Source organism: Pinus tabuliformis, chromosome 7 (genome assembly GCF_031772625.1).
Source record: "Pinus tabuliformis cultivar Carrire ecotype Pingquan chromosome 7, CPIR1, whole genome shotgun sequence".
Taxonomy (NCBI): Eukaryota; Viridiplantae; Streptophyta; class Pinopsida; order Pinales; family Pinaceae; genus Pinus; species Pinus tabuliformis.
The window spans coordinates 790,494,488-790,520,349 of NC_142293.1; the positions used below are offsets into that span (position 1 = coordinate 790,494,488).

General features: G+C 37.6%; 1 protein-coding gene across 1 annotated transcript; it reads left to right on the plus strand.

Annotated features, from left to right (window-relative positions):
• Positions 1 to 22,930: 22,930 nt before the first annotated feature.
• Positions 22,931 to 24,508, plus strand: LOC149249940 (xyloglucan endotransglucosylase protein 1-like). The gene is made up of 4 exons (XM_089458853.1): positions 22,931 to 23,293; positions 23,406 to 23,506; positions 23,652 to 23,725; positions 23,842 to 24,508. Exons 1-4 carry the CDS (start codon positions 22,981 to 22,983, stop codon positions 24,206 to 24,208), a joined length of 855 nt encoding a protein of 284 aa, XP_089314979.1. The 5' UTR covers positions 22,931 to 22,980; the 3' UTR covers positions 24,209 to 24,508.
• The last annotated feature ends 1,354 nt before the right edge of the window (positions 24,509 to 25,862 follow it).

Consider the following 25,862-nt stretch of genomic DNA (forward strand, 5'->3'; position numbering starts at 1 on the left):
ACACACACATATATTAAAAAAATTAAGAATACTTATATATTTATTAACTTGTGTTTGGAGTATGCCCTAAAATTGTTTTTGTTTGGCTAAGAGCTTCTCTTCCACGGATGTAACAAGACCTAGAGGCATTTAGCAGGACTGAAAGCATGCCCCTTACATTTCACTAGTCAGGTGGTGTGGTTTTCTTTGAATAATAATGATGAGTCAACCTACATTTGCAGATAGTAGCCACTAATGGTTGTCCCAACTGCTTGATTGACAACTGAGTTATGATAGGTTTTCCCACTCTATAAAGTAGATAATAATAATAATTTTGATTAACAAATAGTGATTCAAGTAGTTGTTTCTCTATATTTTGGGATGCGAATGAGTTATTTTCTTATTTTTTGAGAGCAAGATTCACTATTTTAATCTTCCGCTTCCAAATGTGCATAAGGGAGCCCATAATCCAGGTACACCAAGCTTCAAATCCGACATCCAATGCCTTAAGGTCCTACAACCACAATGCTATGTGGAAAACCCAGTATTTCCAAGTGAGAATTACCACATATCTGCCCTTAATCTATGATAGAATAGTGGATAGAGCATTTACTATTATCCCTATATATAATATCCTAGACCCTTTTACATGCAAGGAAAACGAGGAAATGGGTGCATACCTTTTTCTAAAGGCTATATGTGTGGTCCTAATGGCAGAGACATCCGAAGAAGATCCATTGAGGCAGTCGTTTGGTTCCCATCGTGTCTCACTTTCCCTTTGGCATCCAGGAAACCGAGATTTCTACATTTCTATGTCCCTTTGTGTGTTCCAACTCATTACTCTGCAGTTTTTCGAATCTTCGCGTTTCAAATCTCCAACGTCCAACTGGAATTTTTATTTGCATAAACAAAGAGACGCAAGTCTATTACTTCCTTCCACCCACACCCACAAGCTTTAAATGCAACCACATTCAATAATTCATATGTTTTTGTATTGCATTGGACTCTCCACCCACTTTTAACCCAACCTTTACTCCATCTTTTTGTTTCTTCATTGGGACTCCAACTTGGACTCATATGATCCACCTTCCAATCATAAGATGGTTTCCCCTCACAACCTAAAGGGTTATACTAAAATTTTCCCATCAAGAATATCGACAAAAAAGTCTTGTTAGATGTTGAGGTTATTGATGCCCCTTTACAGTATAACCTCCTCTTAGGTTGTAGCTTCATGTAATTCATGAAGGCGGTATGTTCATTAGAGTAATGCACCATGAACTTTACCAAACTTTGCATCCCTCTGATCATGAGTGTAGTGCACCATGAACTTTATCCACTTTACCCAACTCTGTCTCCATGTTCTTAAACATTCGAATAGGAGTCCCATTTACAAAAAATATGAACAACAAATTACATGAATGTCACGACCATGTTAGGTTGAGAGGTCCTTGTATTTTACTGTATTATATTATATTGAAAGAAAAAGAATGAATGCAAAGAGTGATTAGAATACATACATAATTTGGTTTCATGTCCAAATCACATAGTAAGTGTGGAAATCCAGGGTTGGGTCGAACCACAAGTAAAATTGCTGCTCACTCCCACCAAGTCCTTGAGCAAAGACATTGGTGTGCAAAATATAAGGATCTCCAGATAGGTTGCCCATTGTGTCACTCTTTTCCTTTGGCATCCAGGAAACTAAGATATCTACATTTATCTGTCTATTTGTGTGTTCCAACTTATTGCTCGATAATTTTTTGAATCTTTTGGTTTCAGAGTTCCAAGATTCAACTGGAATTTTCACGTTCATAAACAAAGCGAGGCAGGTCCATTAATTCCTTCTACCCACATCCACACGCTTTGAAAGAACCATATTCAATATTTTTTCTATTTTTGTATTGTAGTGGACTCTCCACCCACTTTTAACCCAACCTTTACTCCATCTTTCTTTTTCTTCACCGAGGCTTCGTGTTGGACTCTCCACCTAGTTCAGGTCTCTTTTCTGATTATGACAATGGTGGTGCGAAACAATGGTTGACACCATGACACACGCATATATTAAAAGAATTAAGAATAATTATATATTTATTAACTTGTGTTTGGAGTATGCCCTAAAATTGTTTTTGTTTGGCTAAGAGCTTGTCTTCCACGGATGTAACAAGACCCAGAGGCATTTAGCAGGACTGAAAGCATGGCCCTTACATTTCACTAGTCAGGTGGTGTGGTTTTCTTTGAATAATAATGATGAGTCAACCTACATTTGCAGATAGTAGCCACTAATGGTTGTCCCAACTGCTTGATTGACAACTGAGTTATGATAGGTTTTCCCACTCTATAAAGTAGATAATAATAATAATTTTGATTAACAAATAGTGATTTTTTTTTTTTTTTATAGAATAAGTGGTTTATTAGTCTAACCCAACTCATCTGAATGTAAACTTTTAAATCTGTTTGGGCGTATCTTCAAACCATTGCACATCTTAACAAATAGTTTCTCTCAGTACATAAATTATTCATTGATAAGTATTTTAAGTTTAAGAATAAATGGCAGGGATATTATGCAATTATATATTTTTGGCTTTGTAATTTTCTTTCATGATACTTTTGGGTTTGACCACCAGCAACATAGGCTTGTCCAAGGTTTGATAAAAGAACCACCTAGTCTCAACTTAACCAAATCTTCAAATACAAAAAAATTGGAAGGGATTTCCATAGTTAGTGAAACAAATGCTTATTCTAGAGTGCCCCTCTGTAATTTATGCTCTAGTGAGTAAACACATCCCATCATTAGACTATCCTAATAAAATAATGATTCATATTCACCAAAGCTAAATCCTAGACTCATTTTGAATTAGAGAACTCAAGGAAAATATTCCTTTCATTTTCCTCTACTACCCTATATAAAACATACCTATTGAGGCCTTGGATTCTTCTTTTTTGGGAGACTACCAATTGTCAAGCTTCGCCCATGCACCATTAGCCATGGAAAAAGAATTTACTTCAAGAAGTCCATCAAAATGACATAACTTTTTCTAGATGTGAAAATTTTGAGAGAGTGCAAGGAAGAGTAAATGATCAAGATAACCCTCCTTGACACTATAATCTAAAACCCCCTACCCTCTTTAATCAAACATCTAATTTCCTTAAGGAGCACAACCCTTTAGATTTTTAGGCAAGATAAGATAATGGGCTTCCCATGAAACAAAGTTTATTCAAATTTCAAACCTAGCCAACTACCCAAACTTTGAGACCACCATGAGATGTCAACAAGAATGGTTAGATTCCACTCATCCAACCATCTTTTTTATTGGAAAATCAAGAGACTTAGAGATTATGTAGATTTTCCTTAACTTGATAATCACTTATGATGTGTGTATGAATTTTATTACTTTATTAGATCTTGTTTATCAAGCAATTATCAAAAAGATGAAGATCACAACAAGACAAAGTACACAATATATAGGCTCCAAGACAGGGAAAAACCCCTCCAAGGGGAAAACCTTGAAAAATGCTTCTCTTCTTATAGATTTTTCTTTACAAAGAGACTTCCAAGACCCAAATACCAAAGCACAAAATCCTCCGAAGCACCAAGTCAGCTCCCTAGCAAAATCTTCTCCAAGGCAGCTTCCAAACTTTGACCCACTGCAACTTCGTCCCACATTAGAGAACTTTTGAGGTCTAAAATAGGCCTCCTAAGAAAAATGTACAACCAAAATAAACTTTATAAGAACCAATAGGATTCAAGATGATGATGTGAACCATGGGGGATGATTCACCATTTTTGGGGTAAAAAAGTAAAAAGATTAAAAAATAATAAAATAATAAAACTACCTTTTCAACTTGTATTTTCAACTTATCTCTCTAAGTTTTTACTCAAATTTAGAGCGAAAGTACTCGTTGGATGAAAAATTTAATTCCTCATCCAAGGATTACCCATGTTGCATGCTTTTGATGGACCTTGATATACGAAAAATGAGAAATACATGAAAAAACGTGATTGCAATCACGTTTTTCATGTATTTCTCATTTTTCGTGTAGCAGGGTCCATCAAAAGTATGCAACATGGGTATTCCTTGGATGAGGAATCAAATTATGCATCCAATGAGTGTTCCTACTTGAAATTTGAGTAAACTCATAGGAAGATAAGTTGAAAATATGAGTTTACAATAGTTTTTTCTTTTTTCCCTCTAAAATTTGATGATGTAATCTAATCTTATTTGATTATTTCCACTATTATTTTATAATTTCCTTAGGAGGCCCATTTTAGACCTCAAAATTCCCTTAATGAAATTTTGGCCCTAAAACTCCTCCTTGGAATTTTGGCCCTGCAATTTCGGCCTCCTGCAACATCACAACTTCACAAACCCTAGCAACTTCACATGTGTGGATAAGAAAAGATAACCTTTCAAGAATTTTGATGGCTTCTCCTCTTCTTCATCCTCCCAGCTACTCTTTCTCTTCTTCACTATTGCAGATCGAACTTGAGATGAGATTTGCTCCACATGAGTCAAATTCCTCCTTTATATAGGCCAACTTGATTTGATCTCAGACAAACTTGGTCTTGGGATCCAAATTAGATTATTCTTAATCAAATAAATATCTTTCTTTATTACAATGATTCCAAATGGACTATGACACATGGAAAATATTATTATTTATCCTAAAAGGACATAGAAAGACCTAGAAAACCTAAACACACGAAGAACATGCTTTTGACTCAAACTTGAGTATGAAACTCATACTCTAAAATAAAAGATAATTTGTTTTTATTTATTTATAAAGAATATACAATGTTATGATTACAAAGGGTCATTATGAAGACCAAACCTAGTTACAATTTCCAACACTTTTAAGGGTAAAACTTCCAATCTACTCTCCAAATTCTAATTGCCCATTATGGTGTCTTGCTAAATTCTTATTTCTTTTCTATTCCCAAGTACCCATGTGAGCCTTGAATGAATAAATGGAATGGTTGATTTGATAAGCCTCCAAACATGAGATCCTCCTTAATTTTCTCATGTCTTTTCTTTGAATCTCCTTCTTACCTCATTTATGTACTTCTTTCACATTATCTTCCTCCAATGATCTACTCTTCCCTAGATTAGCCTCCAAGCTAGTTTTCTTCTCAACATAACATTACGAATTATATGTTCTCTAATTTCCAATCCTTCTCTATTCTTGGGAGCTATAAACACCAACTAACTTACAAGACAAAATTTCTTTGTGCTAGAATTCCCTCCTTGCCACATGAATCTACAACTTGCTTACGCTATCCACTTCATAATCCCAATGAGTGTTAGCATTTATGAACATCGAAAATTTAGGATAGTTGTGAGAACTAATTTGACTAGAATTATACAACCATTTGGATTTAGCCATACTGATGCCCATTACTAGAATTTTCTTTTAATTTTATTGAAAATGCTCTGCCAAGACTAGGCTAAGGAGTTCATAAGAGATAATAGCATGCCTAGGTACTTTAACAAAGACATTTATCCTAATTGGGAAACTGAAAAATCCTTATAATAGTTTGGAGTAGCCAAAGGCTTACATTCCACTTGTTTATTTTCCCTCCTAAATCATATATGAAAAGGCCCAAAACATTCTTGATCTATGCTGCAATAATGGATGATACACCTCCTAATATAATGGTGTCATGAGCAAACCCAAAATCTTTTCCCTCTAACATTTTTTACTCTGGGAAATTTCCAAATGACCTTTCATGTTCCAATTTTCTACTTAGGGATTCAGCCATTATGATGAATAGTAAGGGGGAGATAAGGAAACCTTGTATTTTCCCATACTAATTTGAAAAAAAGGTGTAAGTTTTCCATTTATCAATGGAACTATCCATGTTGTATTTATGTAAGATGCAAACAATACAATGACAAAAGGAAAAAAACCAAATTTATGTAGGAAATAAAAAAGGAAATAATGTCTTACCTTATTGAAGGCATTCATCGTGTCTATCTTTATGATCGTATTCCTTTCCTAACTGCCTTTTCTAGATTAAGTGGCCACTTGAACCACATTGATTTTGTCCACCAATTGCCTTTTTTAGTAAGAAACCCCCTTGATTATCTAAGATGAGCTTTGGGAGAACTTTCCTTAACTCATTTTCCATAATCTTCTTTGTGATTTTATAAGAAGCATTGCATAGAGAAATGGGACATAGTTTGGAGAAGGAAGATGGGTTTTCCTCCTTTGCAATGAGAGACAAGAATGAAGATTTTGTACTACCTCCTAATCTATAGGATTTTTCAATGTATTGTGGCATATTTTTAATCATGAACTTCGATTAGGTTCCAACAAACAACTAATCTTAGTAGACGAATGCAACCAAAATTTTCTTATGTGAGTTGTTATGTGATGGGAGCATGTTGGAATCACACTAAACAGGAAGACTAGCATTGGACTTATACCTCATTATTGCCAAAATGCACTGTCTCCAATATGGAGAGCAAGATGGGATGAATTTTGAGTCCAAATTTTGAATCTAGAGATTACTTAGAGCTAAGAGCCAACAACCGAAGCCAAAGCCATAGCCAAGAATCATAGCTAGTAGGTAGACCCATGATCTAGAAATAGAGCTAGAGTCAAAGCTATAGGAAGGAGTTATAGTTAGAGCCGTGTTCTAGATAGAAGCCACATTGATCTATATTGGTTTCCTTTAGTATATTAGAGGCAAAAAAGCCTCTTAATGGGGAGGCATGATTCAAGATGGATCTGAACCAACAAATGGGTGTAAGAATCAATACCTAGAAGACCGGTTCACTAATTAATGAAGGTAAAAAACATTATAAATCAATACAAATGTGGTACTTGAATAAATAAATAAAAACAAAAGTGAGAGAAGGATAATGGGCCTCCCATGAAACAAAGGTTATTCAAACTTCTAAACTAGCCAACTACCCAAACTCTAAGACCACCCCAAGATGTCAACAACAATGGTTACATTCCTCTCATCTAACCATGCTTTTAGGGGTAAAAAATTCAATCTACTCTCTAGATTCTAATTTCCCATTATGTTGTCTTGCTAATTTTTAATTACTTTCTTATTCCCGGGTACCTATGTTAGCCTTGAATAAATTAATGGAATAGTTGATTTGATAAGCCTCCACACATGACATCCTCTCTAATTTTCTCATGTCCCTTCAATACATCTCTTTCTTACCTCATTAAAGTACCTCTTTCAAGTGATTTTTCTCCACCAATCTACCCTTCCCAAGATTAACCTCCAAGCTAGTTTTCCTCCCAACAGAAGTTTAAAAAGTTCATGTTCTCTAATTTCCAAACCTTCTCTATCCTTGGGAGCTATAACCACTAACCAACTTACAAGGTGAAATTTGTGTGTTTGAATTCCCTTTCTGCGACAAAAATTTACCACTTTCTTTTATTATCCACTTCATAATCCCAATTAGTGCTAGCGTAATGAACATTGAAAAAATAAGATAGTTATGAGAACCATTTTGATTAGGATGATACAACCAGTTGGATTTATCCTTTATGATGGCCATTGTCAGAATTTTCTTACAATTTTGATCCAGATTGGATCATTATATTATTTTCCATCCATCTCGGTGCATTTTGAGTGGAAAAATTTGAGGAATCAACTCACAAAACCATTTTTATCGGTGCGACCCAGTTTAGCAAAACGTGGTCTGAAATCTTCTGGGAGAATTTTGAGGCATCAAACAATGTTTTTTGGGGGTAAAACCTTATTTCTTTAGCTCAGCACCATTTCATTCTATTCTACACACAAAGATATTTCCAGCGGCGCAAGAAGCGCGACAATGGGAGTCCTTATGCAAAAGTTATGCCACTCAGAAGTTGACCTTTTTGTTTTCACACATATAGTTCAAGAGGATGCAACGTCAGCCCCCATTATTCATGGAAAGGGGGCTATCCATTTGTTTATGATGTAAAGGCTCTAGAAGAGTCTATATTGTAACTCTATTTAAGAGTTGATGTAGTCAAAATTAACCACTAGTAGGCTATCAGGTCGTGTTATAATTAGGCCACTAGGAGGAAGAGGCATTCAATTCTTTCGAGAGAATTTTGTTCCATAGTTGAGCAAAGATATACATGATAGATAGGAGGTAGAGAACACACAGAGGATCTATACATTGTAGCATCCCACGGTCCATAAGAATTACTTCGTTGTACCTACAACCATATTTCCAGACAAAGAAAGAGAGCGAAGCGACCTCACCTTCCACCTGGGTTTTCTCCCGAAAGGGTTTCCCAGAGAGAATATCTTGTGCCTTCTATGTTTGTTTTCTTATTCTTTCATCCTCTACTTTTATGCATAATTTCCATTCACATGCATGCACTAATTACAATTAAATATACATATCTTAAAGTTTAATAAAATTGTAATAGTGTGGAATCTCAAATTTTTAATATAATATTATCAGATCTGTTATGATTAACTGTCCATTAGAATTTACATGATATTTTATAGATAATTTGGTATCAAAGCAGGTTTCTTTGGGTATTTTTTTATATTTTCATGGGATCTAGGTCGGCGGGGTCGACAATCATAAAACCCTAATCATAGTCGACGAATCTGTAAACGAACCTCGTGATCCTACTAAGGTGAGGTTCTCGCAGCTCGAACAACAAGTCGCGGATATAAATTGAAATGTAAACCTCCTTGCAAAGATCGTAAGAAATAACCTGGGGATATTTGGAGAAGATCGGGGTTCAAATGAAGAGGAAAAATCAGAAGGGGAATCCGGATATCAGGAAGACACGAAGAACAAGCTGGAGAAAGAACCAGGATAGGATCAACCCAGTTCGAGTGTCGTGAATCAATCCCTATTCAAAATGGAAGAAAAAGTTGATATCAAGTTGTACCATAGTGAGATCAACGCTCTGAATTTGAACCACTAGTTGCAACAATTGGAAGCTTATTTCAACGTCCATCAGATAAAGGAAGGGAAAAAGATCTCATTCACACAACTGAAATTAGAAGGCCATGCATTGACTTGGTGGGAGAGCCACATGGAAACCCTGAGGTTATAGGGAGAAGCTTCAGTGATATGTGGGAGGATTTCAAAACCCTCATTATGTTATAGTTTTATCCCATATGCTACGTGGAGGACCAGTGGATTCAGTGGCATTACTTCAGGCAAAAGTCAGGCCAAAGCGTGTAGGAGTACACCACGAAATTCAGGAAGATGGCTATAATGTTGGGTATCTCTCCAAAGAACTCGGATGTACTCCTCAAGTATTTGGGGAGTCTGCACAACCATTTGCGTGAGAAAGTGATGTTTTTCAAGCCCAAATCAATGGACGAGGCTTATGTACAGGCACAATACCTGGAAAAATAGACCTGAAAAGAGCGCAATCAAGTGGATCAAAGCAGAAGGAGCAACATGAAGCTTCGAAGGAGGGGAAGAAGAAGAAAAGATGGGGGAAGATAGAAAGACGATGGCCACAACACACTAGTGAAAATATCCTAGCAACCACTACAACATTGATGGCCATATAGAGGAGAAGTGTTGAAAGTTGCATCCAGAGTTAAGCCTGAAAAATAAGAAGAAAGATAATAATAAGAAGAATCTCATGGCTACGCATTCGAGCAACCAAGTTGAAATCAACTCGGACGTGGATGAGAATATCGTTTGCACGTCAGTGCAGAAGGAGGTGAATCTGAGCAGCCTTCAGTGACATGAAGAGAAAGTCAAGACGACAAAGATTGATGCTCTGTATGACTTAAGATTGAAGGCAAATCTCATTGCAGCAAAGATAGTCAAGAAGTTTGGGTTGGACATTCGTGATCATCCAAACCCATATCCACTAGGATGGGTAAATAAGGATGTAAAGTTGAAGGTAACCAAACAATGTAAAATTAGATTTACTATCAATGTTAATTTTATTGATGAAGTAGATCTAGATGTGGTTCCCCTTGATGAATGTGTTGTGGGTGAGATCACCTTAGGGTCTTGGGTTGAAAACCCCAATAGAGCGTATGGAAAAAAAAACAACAAGAAATGCTCAGGCAAACAACCTAAATGCTTATTCTACTTAACTGTATAGGAGTGTCCTTACCCGGAGGTCCTACGTTTGGGTAGATCCCACAGGGTGCAAACCCTTAGCTTCTCTTGATGTCTTTGAAACCTGAAAATCATTCAAATGAAGCATATACAATAGTAGAAACATAAATAATGTTCATGATATTAACTTTAGATCATATAAACGAATGAAAAATTATGCATCAGTATAAGATTCATAAAAAAATTACAATATAAATCAATGCATAAACACGTTTAATATCGGGAACAGAACAACATTTCTTTATTGAAGTAAGCTACAAGTAAAGTGGAGAAATACAACCTGAGTCTTTCTTCGGCTCCAAGCGAAACCGTCCTCCGGATCCGTCCTTTCCCAGCCTCAGCAGTCTTCCTCCATCACCAACACAAGGATATCTCAAGAAAGATGAAGGATATCTCCAACAAGGAAACAAGGGTTTCCTAAAGCTTTGGGGAGTGCAAGAGGCACATGGATTTCGTCAGACTCGATCAGGGATAATCTCACTATAGTATCAATATCTCATATCTTCTCCCTTAAGGCCTTCCCATGGAGGTTTATTTATACTTCTCCAAATTAGTTTTTTCAATCGGGAAACATTTGGGCCACATACTATAGGAGGTAAGTAACAGGTAAAACCCGTGAACTCCGCCCAAAATTAAGGAAATTTATTTTTTTAAGTGTTTTAACACATGTACGCAGGTTGCGTATATGCTGACCCACGTGTACATGCTTTTATCACAGGGAAAAGTAGCGTATAGGGAATAAAACACAATTTTTTATATTTTGGACCAAGTCTGGAAGGAAGGGTTTCCCTAGGCCATAATCAAAGCATCAGATCTACAAAGAGTGGTAAATGGTGCTATAACATATGCCCCCTAATATATGAGGTCAGAAGGGGTACATGATGGCTGAAATGTACTAAGTGTATAGAATGAATCATGTCGAGACCGAGGAGGAGTTCACTAGAATTCAGCCTGCTAAGCCAGGGAAAGAGATCAGAAAGAAGATGTTTTCTGAGGCAAGCATACCCATGCTCAGAAATAGTAAATCATGTTCGCATGTCAAGTACAAAAGCAAATCCAAGATGCATACAAGTATTAAGGAACTGAAAATACATAATGGATTATCTGATCATAATCAAGAAAGTACATGTCTGAATATCACATATAAAGAGTTGATCAATGATGCTAAAATATGAAGCTGATCATTGAAGTCAAGAAACTGCTCCAAATAGTACCAAGTCAACATAGTGGAATAAATGGTACTACAACGCAACTCAGGTGCCAACATATAGGATGTCGCTGTAAGGAACTGCAACATATAAGGTGGATGGTGTCAACTAACAGAAACAGGAGCAACTGACAAGTGAACCAAGACATGCTGATGCAAACCTGAGGTCTTCACCGACCATCGTTGTACATTTATACACAATGGGAATAAATGATATGAAGTCGACCATGTGAGAAATCGTTTGATTATTGGTCATTGATGTATACCGTTAACAAAGGCGAGGCTACTCACCGATAATGATGATGAGAGTCAAGGTACCCAGTACAATCAAACAAGTGCGAATAAATAAGATGTAGTCGAACAATTAGAAAAACCTATCAATCAGGAGACAACAATGTTTTCTCACTGTCGATAGTGAAGGAATCTGCCACTAATGACTGCAAACCCTAAGGTACTACCAAATGGACTCTAGATCTCTTTCCTAGATCAATGAGCTGAAGTCGATGGGAAAAGATCTGCTAGAAGGAAGGCATTAAGGCATCCTTCATCAATCTAGCGTGAGTGTAACCCGTATGCCAATAATGTCGAAGGAATCGGATGAACAAAGATGCGATAACCCAACCGAAGCACGTTTTCAGCGTACACAAGATGTAACTAGCGCACAATGAAATCCTCTGAACCAACCAATAATGAAAGCTGACATAGAGGTGAGGAATCCACCAATAGGGTCAAATGGAAACCAAGGCACTGCACGAATCCCAATGTGTGATATTGATCAATGTTGAGCACAAGGTAAACTATCAATAATGAAAATAAGGCCAGGGAGCGGCTCTAGATCTGCCATCATAGCAATTTTTCGTAGTTGATAAGAGTAAGACCCGCCAACAAGAAGTCAATGGAGACCTTCTCAAACCGGCACGAGCAAAGGACCAATATAGATGATGTGATAACGAACATGACGCTAACAATTTGGGATGGCCGACTAAAAAATAGGTCAAGAGACACCACAAAGTGGTCGACTCGAGTTTACTTCCCTTGAACAAAATCACGACTCAATTGTGACTACATGGCATCATATGATAACGTTGTATAAGTTCGTCATGCAGGAGGCATAAGCAAACTCTCCATGTGATTGGAAGAGATAACCAATCGGAGGAGTATTGACTCAATAACAAGGTTAAGACTCTCCTAAGTCAAACTAAAGCCCATCCCAAAGGAGGAAAGACTTACTTTTCGAGTGTTTTGTTCAAGGGTGACACAATTGAATCTAGCTGGCATTAAGCATGGAAATAATGTCCCATTCCCACTATTTTTTGGGATATATAATTTTTTTTGTCTTTTTCTTTTATATGAAGCCTGAAAAAGAATAAAATCATGCTATAGTACAGTGGAAAGAACGAGTGTCGAAAAAGCAGATGCTCTAGTTCCTGGGAGGGGAACATTCCTATGCTCAATGTAAAGTGGTGAAACTGGTCAATGACACTCAAAGAAATGTTCTTTCCACGGGTAAAAGGGTGTTTCAAGTTGTAGAGGCTAAGTGACTGGAGGTTGATTTTGCAGAAGACATGGTCGAAAAGTGGCTTAAACACGAGTCCAAGTGAAGTCGGCTCAAGGCCAAAAGGTGCAAATAGGAAATATGCAATGCAGTAGTACAACTCAACACAAAGGAGCCTCTAGGGTATAAAGCCAGAAAATAGTGAAGAAGAAAGAGAATGAGTCTTCAACGCAAAAGTCATGGCGGGACTAAAGAGGACTCCCGAGCCTAAGAACAAAAATTCAGCATGGGTGCCAAGTGACAACAAGGTACTATCTAGGGCACCCATGATAAGGTAGGTTCTACCACACAAGTCATGACACTTCTAAGCAATGAGAAGGTTTCGCATCATATCTTGGTGGGGTCGATCCTAAGGCCAAAATGGAAAAGGAAACTGATAAATGCACAATGTAGGTGAAAAACCTAACCTATATGCTAGTTTCGAGAACTAATACCTATCAGAACGGATCAACCATAAAAATGTCCAAAGGAGAAATCTTCCAAGTTCTGTAGACATAAGAAGGAACACTAGACAAGAAGTCCCACATATAAACTTCATATAAAAGCTTGTGTTATAGAATACAAAACTTGAAAATGTGTACCTTATATGTACAATATGGTACAGGGAACCACACAGGCTTGCGGCTTGCACATAATAGTTCTTCAAGATAAACCCCTTGCAAGGCTCAGGCCAAGGACTCCTTTGGTAGTTAAAGCTCATGGCTTCAAAAAGTTCCTCCTATGAAGGGAAATCGAACTCCAAGAAATCATGAGAACCAGAAGGATCAAAAGAGGGGATTAAGGGGTCCCATGTCCCCATAGGAGAAATCACTCGGTCAACTGTCAGGACCAAGTCCCAAGAAGGAAAATAATATATCAACAGATCCTTCTCAGAAGCAATTGAACATTAAGGATTCAATGCCACATAGTTCACCTGTGGCAGGGTAGAGACTACTTGAACACTTGGAACAAACCAAGGGGTATTTTGTAGTAAATTCAAATTAGGATGGTGATTATCAGATGCAAGCTTATCAACAGTGACAATATTCTCGTTATGAGGAAAACACATCACTCGAAAGAGTGAAGACACCACAACATTCATAGTATAGACATAATCACGCCCAAGTAGCATATTAAAATCCAAAGAGTGATCAACCACCATCATATCGATAAAAGCAGTCTTCCCACCTAAAGTAATAGGCAATTGAGGAAGAACACCCATAGATTCACCAGATCTTCTATCATAGACTAACAATTGACTATCAACTGTCAACAACTTTGGAGAACCCAAAGCTTTCCAAGTTAAGGAGGATATAATACTTGCAGAGGATCCTTCATCCACCATACATCGATAGACGTTTATGGAATTAACTCTAACCTTTATTTGGAAAGGTGCAGCGGAAGGAAGACGAGGCTCGAAAAGACTATTCCAATCAAAGGAGACACTCCTAGAACTTGGAGGGGGAACATTCGAAGAAACCAGAATGCCCCCTATATCAGAAGACTTTGTACTAGAAATAAAACAGACTCTATTTTTAGGCACTTCACCCCCCAAAAGAGGAGTGTAATCAGCCAGAGATTGCACTATCTCAACCACATTATCAACCAATGGTTGATGAGACTGTTGAGAAACCATAAAAAATTCAGGAGTAGAAGAACTTTCAAACTCAGACTATATCCTTTGTACCTCTGGAATACCAGGTTACAAATGAGTAAAATGGTCTCCCTTGCATATCTTACAAGGAAACTTAGGTTTAAGGCTTCTACGCTTAGGTTTCTGATTAACATCCATTCCGCCAACATGACTAGTAGTGGTTTGCGGAGAGTCCCCAACATGACTTGCAGAGGTCAGTGACTCTTTCCCAAGAAATATAGGACTTTTGTCCCCAGCCCTAGTCACATAAGCAGGTGAGTCAACATAAATATGACTCATAGAGGTAGGTGACCCATTTCTAGTATGACTCACAGTGACTAGACTTATGCCCCCAGCGTGACTTGCAGTGGTTGAAAGCTCATTTCTAACATGACTAGCATAGGTTGATGATGATTCATTGCTAGTATGACTTGCAGTGACTAGACTTATGCCCCTAGCATGACTTGCGGCGGCTGAAAGCTCATCTCCAACATGACTAGCAGAGATTGGTGATGAATTGATAGAGTTATTCTTCTTCTTCGTCTTCGTCTTTCTCATATTTTTAGATATCTTATTACAAGAGGGAGGAGAATGAGGAATCCCAAATTTCTCTATGAAAGAAGATGAACAATTAACACCCATTTGATGCCCTCAAAATAAAGCATTCATCTGAGAAGCTTCAAGATCATCAGGAATATTCGGAGTGGACCACAACCAAACTGGTAGTCCAACATTCAATCCAGGAATATTCAAAGTGGCCATCAAGGGGGTACCAACGTTTCCGAAGAAAGGAAATGCACAAGGATCCCCTTTTGGGATGGTACCTTAGTTGGTCTACCCAGGAATATTGGCCATACCAAACTTATTCGTAGATCCTTTCCTTGCGAGAATGTACAAAAGACTTTCCAAAGAGAGATGCACAATCAAAACCTTTGCCCTTAAGGAGGCAACTCCACTCTCTAAAAAAAAAGATCAAAAGCCATTCAAGATCGGCGGAGAGGTCAGTCACTCAGAATCTAAAGTCCAAAAGTGACAAGACAAATCCACCTAAAGCCAACTAAATACAAAGAGCAAAGAGCACTCGACTATAAAGTCCCTAACGATGCAACCAATCAAGCAACTTTCAATTATTACCACTCCGGGTGATGAGGACCGGAAACCAAAATACAAGAAAGTGAAGTAAGGGAACTTCTGAAGATATTTTGGGATAATAACGGCCCAAGCCTACCAGCAAAGGTAACAAAAACAGTTACATTGACCTCCAGACAAAAGCCTTTTCCGGTGAAAGCACGTAAGCTTTGCAAGGGTACCCTCCAAAAGTACTAATGAATGTGATGCATCGTCTACCTTAGGTGCCACAGGATTCCCCTCCGTAGCCACCTATGAGATCCTTAGGAAAGGCAACTATGGGCACCAAATCGTATCAAAATCTGGGCAAAACAGTCGTGAGGCAGAATCCAACAAGTAGGAGAGGGGGTACCTCTCTTCCTTGTCTTCACTCTCCCTCATTCTTAACTCCCAGTCACAAAGCTTTCCCAGTCTTTCTAATGATATTGGATTTTGCTCGTTATTCAACTTCTATGTTTGATAATTTGAGCGGCCTTGGAGAGTTAACTCTCCACTCACCTATTCCAAGGCCCTAATGAACCTAAACTTGTTGGCCTTTGTTAATGACAAAAATAAAAGTTCTAGTTCATTTTATTAAAGCACTTGATTTTATAGGGTTGTTCTTTAAGTCATGTATAAAAATGAGAGTGAAACTAATGATGTTTTGACGCAATAGAAACCAATAGAAACTTAGCTACATGCAAATGCAGTTATTTTCTTCAATGAAAAGGGATTTCTATAAAGTTCTACAAATAAACGTGTACAAGCAAATTTTTCTTTTTCCAGAAAACACACTCCACACACCCAAAAGCTAACAAAAAGACTAAAATGTATGCAATGCAAACTATCTTAATGTAAACTATAATGATAGTGCATGGATGCTCATACAAGAAGAAAAAAGTGTTTCTTTATAAAATCAATAAGCCCACTTGACAATAAAGAGGGAAACAATTTAATAACAAATTTCCCTCAAAACCAAGCAAAACAAATTGAAAAAGATCACAATTGCTCAAAAACCAAAACCAAAAGAAACCAAAAAACTAAAAGCTTTGAAAGAAAAAGAAAGGCAAAGTTATCTTTTTGTTTTTTTCTTTTAAGGAAACTAAAACAACTTTTGAGGTCACAAAAAGAAATACTAAATTCGAAAGATCAAGAAATAAGCACAAAGAGTCTTTAAATCTTGCAAGTTATAAAACTCATTAATGAATGAAACTTGAAACAAGAAAGACTTAAAACTTGCACAAACTGACCTGATCAACAGTAAAATACTTCAGAAAACTGACAAAAATGTCAAGAAATAAAAACTTTCAAAATTTCCAAAGAGACACTCAACAAGCACGAAAAGCATCAAGGACAATCAAACAAGGAAAAGCAAAACAAGGCAACTTGAAATCTGGGCTACAAACGGAATCGAAATCAATTTCTTATTCTGGAAAACAAGAACATCCAAGAACTTCAGACAAAAGCCTTGAACCAAAGACACAAATCACAAACTTGCTTAAGAAGCAATCCTAGGCCCACTAGGCTTTTCAATGAGAAGGAGGTTTGAAAAAGAAATCTTGCAGGAGAACTGAGTTCTTCAGATAGTAGATGACCATAAAACAACAGAAATGACCAGGCAGTAGACCTAATTGGGCAAAAAGATTTGAAAAAACAAATTGAAAATAAAAAAGATGGTGCTTCTAAGAGGAATGATCACTAAAGGCTCAAAGAGTGGTCACCACTAAGAAATGGAAGGTATATTTTGACATGGAGATATATCATGTGTTGGGTAGTGCATGGCGACACAACAAAAGGCATCATATGGGGATATGCATTACCTAGCAGACATGTAGGCTTTTTTTAATAAGCATCAAAAGGTCTTCTAAAACATTCAGCAGTTAGACCACCAAACAAGGGTTTGGGGTATACTATAGCATTCGAGGGGGAAAAGACAATCATCACCACACCATATAGGCACCCCAAAATATTTAAGGAGAGATCTAGAAGGCCATTAAAGAATTGTTAGATATGGGGCACATAAGGTCCAATGCTAACCCACTAGCATCCTTCATAGTACTGGTTAAGAAGAAAGATGGGACAATGAGGATGTGTATAGATTACATAGCCCTAAAAAATATGACAATAAAGAAAAGATACCCAATACCACATATTAATGAGCTCTTTGATGAGATGCATGGGGCAGTGTACTTCTCCAAAATTGATTTGATATTAGGATATCATCATATCATGGTTCAAGAGCAAGACATAAAAAACATCCTTCAAGTGTCGTCATGGGCACTATGAGTTTCTCATCATCCCATTCAGACTAATGAATACACCAACAACCTTCCAATCATGTATAAACCATATATTCAAGAGGTAACTACAGAAGTTTTTTCTATTTTTCTTTAATGATCTCCTCATTTATAGCAGAACCTGGGAGGAGCACTTGAGACACTTAGAGGAGATGTTAAGCATATTAGAGGAATGGTATCTCTTTTCTAAGTAGTCTAAGTGCGATTTTGGAATGGTAGAGATTTTGTATCTTGGACACATCATTAGCACAAGAGGAGTGCAAGTCCACCAGGAAAATATCTGGGCTATAATTGTGTGGCCAACACCCAAGAACCTTAGAGGGTTGGGGGGATTCATGGGGATATACAATTAATAAAAACACATTTTCAAGGGCTACACTCAAATGGTGGTAGTCCTAATAGATTTGATGAAGAAAGGGCCATCCAAATGGACAAAAGAAGTGCAACACACTTTTGAAAGTTGCAAGGAAGTAATGAGCTCATATTTTGTTCTAGCACTCCCAGATGTCTCACAACATTTTTTTTAAGAGTGTGATGCCTTAGGGAATGTATAGGAGTAGTATTGATGTAGGATGGGAATTTGATAGCTTTCGAGATTTAGTAGCTAAGGGAATCAAAGAAGCTCTACCTGATATATGACAAGGAGATATTGGTCATAATGCATGCACTAGTAAATTTCAAGAAGTACTTGGTGGGAGGAAGATTCATGGTCAAGACAAACCACAACAACTTGAGATACTTAATGGAACAAAATGATCTCAACAAGAGGCAACATAAATGGGTTAGCTAAATTTAGGCCTATGACTTCAACATCAAATATGTGAAGGGAAAGAAGAATGTGGTGGCCGACACTCTCTCTAGGAAACCAATGACTTTTTCCCTCACAGGGATCAACAGTGATTGGAAGGCACTCGTGCCAATGGAGTACTCAAAGAATAATTTTGCATGTGATTTAATGGATGGAGTAATTCGAGATGATAAGTATAGGGTTGTCAATGACATTATGTTTTGCAAAGGGAGGATATCCTCAGTCCCTAAGTCGTAGCTCAAGCAGAGTATCATTAGGGCCATCCATGACTCACCCCTAGATGGAAACCAAATATTATTCAAAACGTATAGGTAGGAACGAGAGAGATTTGCATGGAATGGCCTCAAGGGGGATGTTTGGAGACATGTAGCAGAATGTGTTATTTGTCAGTGGAATAAAATAGAGCATACCCATCCAACAACACTACTACAATCTATGTTGATCCTAGATCAAAAATGGGAAAACATTTCGATAGATTTCATTATAGGCTTTCTGAAGGTGCAAGGGAGAGACTATATCTTCATGCCAGTGGATAAGCTAACAAAATTCACTCATTTCATGGCCATATATTCAGACTACATAGTGGCATATGTCGAAGAGACATTCTTTTGGGAGATCTTTAGACTGCACAAAGTTCCCAAACACATTGTCAGTGACCGAGATATCATATTCCTCATTGCATTATGGTAGGAACTATTTATATTAGTTTTCATGAAGCTGATCCTGAGTACCAATTATCATCCACAGAAAGATGCCCATATAAAGATCATCAACAAGTGGGTGTAAGGGTATTTAAGGAACTATGTGGTTAGGAAACATAAAACTTAGATTAGGTGGTTGCACTTAGGTGAGTCCCATTATAGGACCACCTAGCATATTTCTATCGGGGTGAATCCTTTTAGAGCATTGTATGGGAATGATGCTCCCATATTCATTGATATGGCACTAGGAGATAACAGGGCTTCGATGGCCAGGTATTGGTTGCAAGAGAGTCAGGATATTCTTAGAATCCTTAAGGAGAACCTACAGATAGCCCAAAATTGACAGAAGGTGCATGCATATCGCCATAGGGTGGAGTGCAGCTTCCAGGAGGGGGTATCGTTTGCTTGAGACTTCAGCCATATAGATAATTGTCCTTAAAGAAGAGTGACTCTGAGAAATTAAAGACATGATATTTTTGACCTTACAAAGTGACTAGGAAGGTTGGGGAGGTTTCTTATGCATTAGAACTACCAAAAGAATGAAAGGTTCAAAATGTTTTCCGTGTTTTTTTTGTCTTAAAAAGGTGCTTGGATAGCAAGTGAAGGCCATGCTAGAGCTTCCACCACTTGACAAGGAAGGGAAATTGGTCCACATTCCAAAAGAGGTCATGGATGTGAGGGAGAGGGAATTGAGGAGTAGAGTCATCTGGAAGTATTTAATTGGATGGAAGGGTTTGGTGGTGGAAGATGCTACATGGGAAGGTGAACGGGTGTTGCAACACCCCAGTTTGTAGTTACTTGAGGAAACACAAATTCAAAACTCTTTATGACATGACGAGTGATGATGCAATGTAATTTCTTCATATACAATATAAAAATATTTTCCATGAAATATATATATATATATATTGATTTCTTATTGTTTAAAATACATATATATTTTTTTAACTAGGCAGAGCCTAGGACAGGGCTAGCCTGCTTATTGGTTGGAAGAAGACTGATCTACCCACAATGGGATGCTTATTACCAAGGTTGTGTGAGGCTTTGGTCAAGCCTGGATGCCACTTGGGAAGTTTATTAACCCCCAATGTGGCTTCCACTCCTCAACCCCTCCCCATGAGGCTTGAAACTATGACCTAATGGGGACTGAACCCCACACAAACCAATTGGTCCACACCTCATGGGTTTAAAATACGCTTTTGAATCCAAAAATGGATTCAACACTCTAAACAATCCTCGAGAATCTCGATCTTTAAAAATTAAACAACTTAAACTTATGATTTTTAAAAATATGTAGTGAATTTTGAACAAAAATTACAGAGAAAAATGCTCAGAAAAAAGGTCATTTTGTTTATTAGTTAAACTATGTGTTTGCATGTGCGTAAATACTATTCATTATTGTTATTAATAATACATATAATCACAAATGAAGTGTCATCATGGGCGTGGAAAATCATTTATGAATGCCATTGTCAGGAAGGGAGACCATAAGACTAAAAGTGTGTGGAGAGTCCAAGTTGGAGGCAATTGAAGCAACATAAGGGAGTAATTTTTTCTAAACAGTCAAATGCAATAAACACACATAAATGATTGAATCCATTGGAAACATAAAAATAGATAAATTATTGAATGTTATTGGTAGTGGGCATGGGTGGAAGGAAGCAATGGACTTGCTCTCTTTGTTTATGAAAGTCATATGAAAATGTCAGTTGGATGTTGGATGAGCTGGAAATTTGAAATGCAGGGATTGTAAAAGTTGTGGAGTGATGAGTTTGAATGCATAAATAGACATAGAAATGTGAAAATCTTTGTTTTGTCAACACCAAATACAAAGAGTCACACAACGGGAATTAGTTTCCTACCTCTATGCCTCTTCTTTGAAAGTTACCTCATTCCCTCCCTTCCCCACGCAGATGTGATACACCCTTCCTTGTAGAGGCAAAGAGCCACACGATGGGGATAAGATGGTTGGCTCTATTATTTAGATGTTTCCTTCCCCCCTTCCCTCCCCACGCAGATTCCATACGCCCTTCCCTCCCTCCTCTGTATATAAACCCCCACTCACCCCAAACCCATCCTTCATCCACACCCACACTTCATATTTATTCTATACACATTGATTGTATTTTTCTTCTCTAATTTCTTGAATTTCTCTGCATCACAAGTTCTTTCATCATCTTCACCCATTCCATTCCCAATCCATAATCAACATGAACACACCCCTTCACCTCGTATTTATTTTTAGCCTCTTTGGCAACTCTTGTTTCTACAAATTTCTACAGTGATTTCCACATCACATGGGGCAATGATCATGCTAAAATCCTTGGCAATGGACGACAGTTGCAACTTACTATTGACTGCTCTTTAGGTAATAATTTGATTTTCATGCCATCAAGCTCTTCTCTTCCTCTACACTTATTTTGCTAGTTATGTGTTTTTCTCTGAGTTAACTCCAATGAAGCTACGATAATCTTATTATTCTTTGATGACGCTCAATATTTCATAGTTTCAGTGCTGGAACATACACCCTAGTTGGTGGTAGTTGGATTCGGTGGTTGTAAAGCCACCCTAGCTAATCATTGATCTTGTAGGGAGCTCAAATTGATCTAGCAAGGAGGTCGCTTTATCTATCTAGAGTGAAAGTTGAATTTTTGTGCTTTAGGAGGCCAAATGAAAGTATAATTGCAAGTGTCGAATTATTTTTCCCTCATTGAGCGAGTTGATCTATGGTGAAGAGGTAGTTGAACCTTTGAGCGTTAAGGGAGGCTGAGTCTGATCCTTTGAAGGTTGAAGTTTCAGAGCATTGCATGTTGAAGAATATAGCCTTGAACCTGTCACAAGGATCCACTTTCAGTAGCTTCAAACCAACGTGTCTCCAACAACGTAAAGGGGGAACCAAAAAGAAGAAGAAACTATTCATTAATCCAAAGAAAAAGTGAAAATGAATATACAAAGTTATTAAGAGGAAGTAGTTATTGAACATGAATTTAGCCTAAGTTTTTATGTTTTTTAAAATTATATGTATTTTAAGTATTTACTACAACAATATACTTATTACTCGTAGAAGTTTTATAGTAATGGTAAAAATATGCAAATTTTCATAATAAAAAATTTGAAAACTGCAAATTTATATAAAACAAGTCATTATATAATTTTTATGATACCTTATTAATATAATCTATTTAGTAGTGAGTGGAGAGTGCAACTCGGAGTCAAAGTGAAACAAAAGAAAATGGGAGTGATTTTTCCTTGGAGAATCCAATGCAATAAACACGTATTAATTATTGAAAGGCTTGACAACATAAAAACAGATTAATTATTGAATGTGACAGGTGGTGGCGCTGGGTGGGTGGAAGGAACGTACCTGCTTTCTTTGCTTTGCTGTCTTTGTTTATGCAAGTGAAAGCTAAAATGCCAGTTGGATGTTGGATGGGTTGGGAACCTGAAACGCGGAGAATGGAGAGGCTGCAGAGTGATGAGTTGGAACGCGCAAATAGACAGGGAAATGAGGAATTCTTGGTTTTCTCAACGCCCAAACCCAAAGAGCCACACCAGTTGGCTGGCTGCCCCTCTGCTTCTTCTTCGTCGGATGTTTTCTCCTTACCACGCCTCCGCCTCCTCCTCCCTTCCTTTCTTCCCTTCCCCACTCACAGATGCCATACACCCTTCTCTCCCTATATAAACCCAAACCCACTCGCCCCAAACCCATCATCTACCTTCAACAGCGACAATTTATCTCTTCTCTCGTTTCTGGAACTGCTGCTCTGCATCACAAACTCTTTTCCCAATCCCTAATCGACATCGACATGGACACACCTCTTCACCTCCTCTTTCTTTTATTGGCCTCCTCGGCAGCTCTTGCTTCTGCAAATTTCTACAATGATGTCGACATTACATGGGGCAATGATCGTGCTAAAATCATTGACAATGGACAAGAGTTGCAGCTTACTCTTGACCGCTCTTCAGGTACTATTTGAAGTTCTGCTTTTCTTCTGCTACCTACGCCTTTTTCTTTTTCTGTCAATGAACTTCAACTAAGATCAGATAAGTTAATCTTAATATTCTTCTTTGATGACAGGTTGTGGTATTCAATCCAAGCAAGAGTATCTATTTGCCAAGATTGATATCCAAATCAAGTTGGTACCGGGCAACTCTGCAGGCACAGTCACTACTTTTTATGTAATTAACTCCACCTTATTTGAATTCAATTAATTATTAGCACTACCTTGGTTCATTAGACTTCGAATTTCTGGGCAACCTGTCCGGAGATCCTTATATTTTGCACACTAATGTCTTTGCTCAAGGCCTTGGTGGGCGTGAGCAGCAATTTTACTTGTGGTTCGACCCAACCCTGGATTTCCACACTTACTCCGTGCTCTGGACATCAAACCAAATCATGTATGTATTCTCATCACTCTTTGCATTCATTCTTTTTCTTTCAATATTATTGAAAACAATACAGTGACCTCTCAAACTAGTCCATGACCCTGACATTGTTGTAATTTGTTGTTCAGATTTTCTGTAGACGGGAGTCCTATTCGAGTGTTTAAGAACAGGGAGACAGAGTTGGGTAAAGTGGATAACAATTATCATTATCCCAAGAGCCAAGCAATGAGCGTCTACTCCAGCCTTTGGAATGCAGATGATTGGGCAACCAGAGGTGGGCTTGTGAAGACCGATTGGACTAAAGCGCCCTTTGTCGCATCCTTCCGCAATTTCAGTGCTGCTACTGCTTCTTCTTTTGACGCCGCTGCAGTGGAGGCTGCTTTGGAATCGAACCAAGAGCAGAGGCTGGAGTGGGTGAGGAAGAACTACATGATCTACGATTACTGTGGAGACACCAAAAGATTCCCACAGGGACCGCCTCCCGAATGCAAATGAACCCTCAATTCAATTCCATTCCATTGAATTCGGCGAATGAATTCTTCTGGATACCTGACCCTTCCACCCATTCTTTCCTATTACATGATCTATTCTTTCATTCTTTTTCAGACACACATGATCTATTCTTTCATTCTTTTTCAGACACACAGAAAAAGAAACTTTCAATTATTCTTTCCTATTACATCTATTCTTTCATTCTTTGTCAGAAACACACAAACATAAACGCATGTAACACAATCAATTCATTTTGGGTACTGGTAATACAAAATCGAGCTCGAGATTCTTTTGATGATTCAATGGCCACAACGTTTCCTTTATGGTTTCCTTGTGTTGGCGTTTTACCTTTTGAATATCTATTAACTCTTCCCTAAAGCTCTTGGATCGAAATCAAGAAATCAGAAAGACACGGACAAAGACATTGATATATGTTTCACACATTTTAAGATTTAAAACAGCATGTTAACAGGTCAAAAATGTTTCCTCAAGAGAGTAGCATGTATGCATATTTATTTACAGAAGTATGAACTGACTGCAACACATAATAATAGTATTTTTTCCCAAGCTCACGGCTGAACCATTCCCGACCCTCTAAGCTAGAAATTTCCGGGCAGGAGGGAAAGCTAATGACAAAGATTTCCAATGATTAGAACCTCCTTAAAAGCATTTTGGCTGAATGACACCTCAATTCAATTCCATTGAATTCAGTGATTCAGAGAATGAATTCTGGATACCTGACCCTTCCACCGATCCTTTCATTCCAATTATTCCTTTTCTATTACATCTACTATTTCATTCTTTTCAGACACACACAAACAAAAATATTAGAGGTATCAATCATTTCATTTTGGTGCTGCTATTCTTTTGATGATTCAATAGCTACAGCGTTTTACATTTTGAATATCTCCAACTCTTTTCTAAAGCACTAGGATAATATCTGCTAATTCTTTTCTAAAGCTTTTGAATATCTGCAACTCTTTTCTAAAGCTCTCGGATCTTAAACTGAAAGAAGAAAACAAAAACGATGAAAATTTAAGAGTTAAAACAGAATGTTCAAAATATTTCCACGAGTAGAGTGAAGTCATATTTGTTATAAAATATATATATATATAGAATACATCTTTTGTTCTTAGATTGTGTTTCCTTCAGGGATATGAGCTTCCTTGGGTTAGGGCCCACCTCAGTTGCTCAAGATCCTTTTTGTATTATTATCTTTTATGCACTTCTTCATTTCTACAAATTTTATTCCTCAATATTATTTGTATGGAGGAACGGGAATAATCATCTGCTACAACTGTGGTCGACATGGACATATCGCTAGAGATTTTCCTAATCCATGTGAAACATGCACCTATTTCCGAGCTTTTAACCATGCAACAAAGGAATATCCTCAACTACTTGTGAAAATCTAGGAGAAGAAAGGACAGAATCTGCAAAAAAGTGACAACAGAGCAGTGAAACGATCAATCACTAGTAAAAGTCGTTACACATGTAGGGACTAAGACTAGAGGGAATGTTTCCAAGAAAACCAATACCAACCAGTAGTGGGTACAAAAATATACAAACCCATCTCCAAATTTCAAACCTTGGAATGAGAATGACACCAATAAATACGCGCACAGAGACATGGCCATGACAAAATAGGATGCCTCTA

What these genes read in the sequence shown, in the direction of transcription:
- LOC149249940 (XM_089458853.1), top strand. Translation starts at nt 22,981, where the DNA reads ATGCCATACACCCTTCTCTCCCTATATAAACCCAAACCCACTCGCCCC. An exon ending in TACTCTTGACCGCTCTTCAG is followed by an intron (nt 23,294 to 23,405) that starts GTACTATTTGAA and finishes CTTTGATGACAG; the next exon opens with GTTGTGGTATTCAATCCAAG. An exon ending in GCACAGTCACTACTTTTTAT is followed by an intron (nt 23,507 to 23,651) that starts GTAATTAACTCC and finishes GGGCGTGAGCAG; the next exon opens with CAATTTTACTTGTGGTTCGA.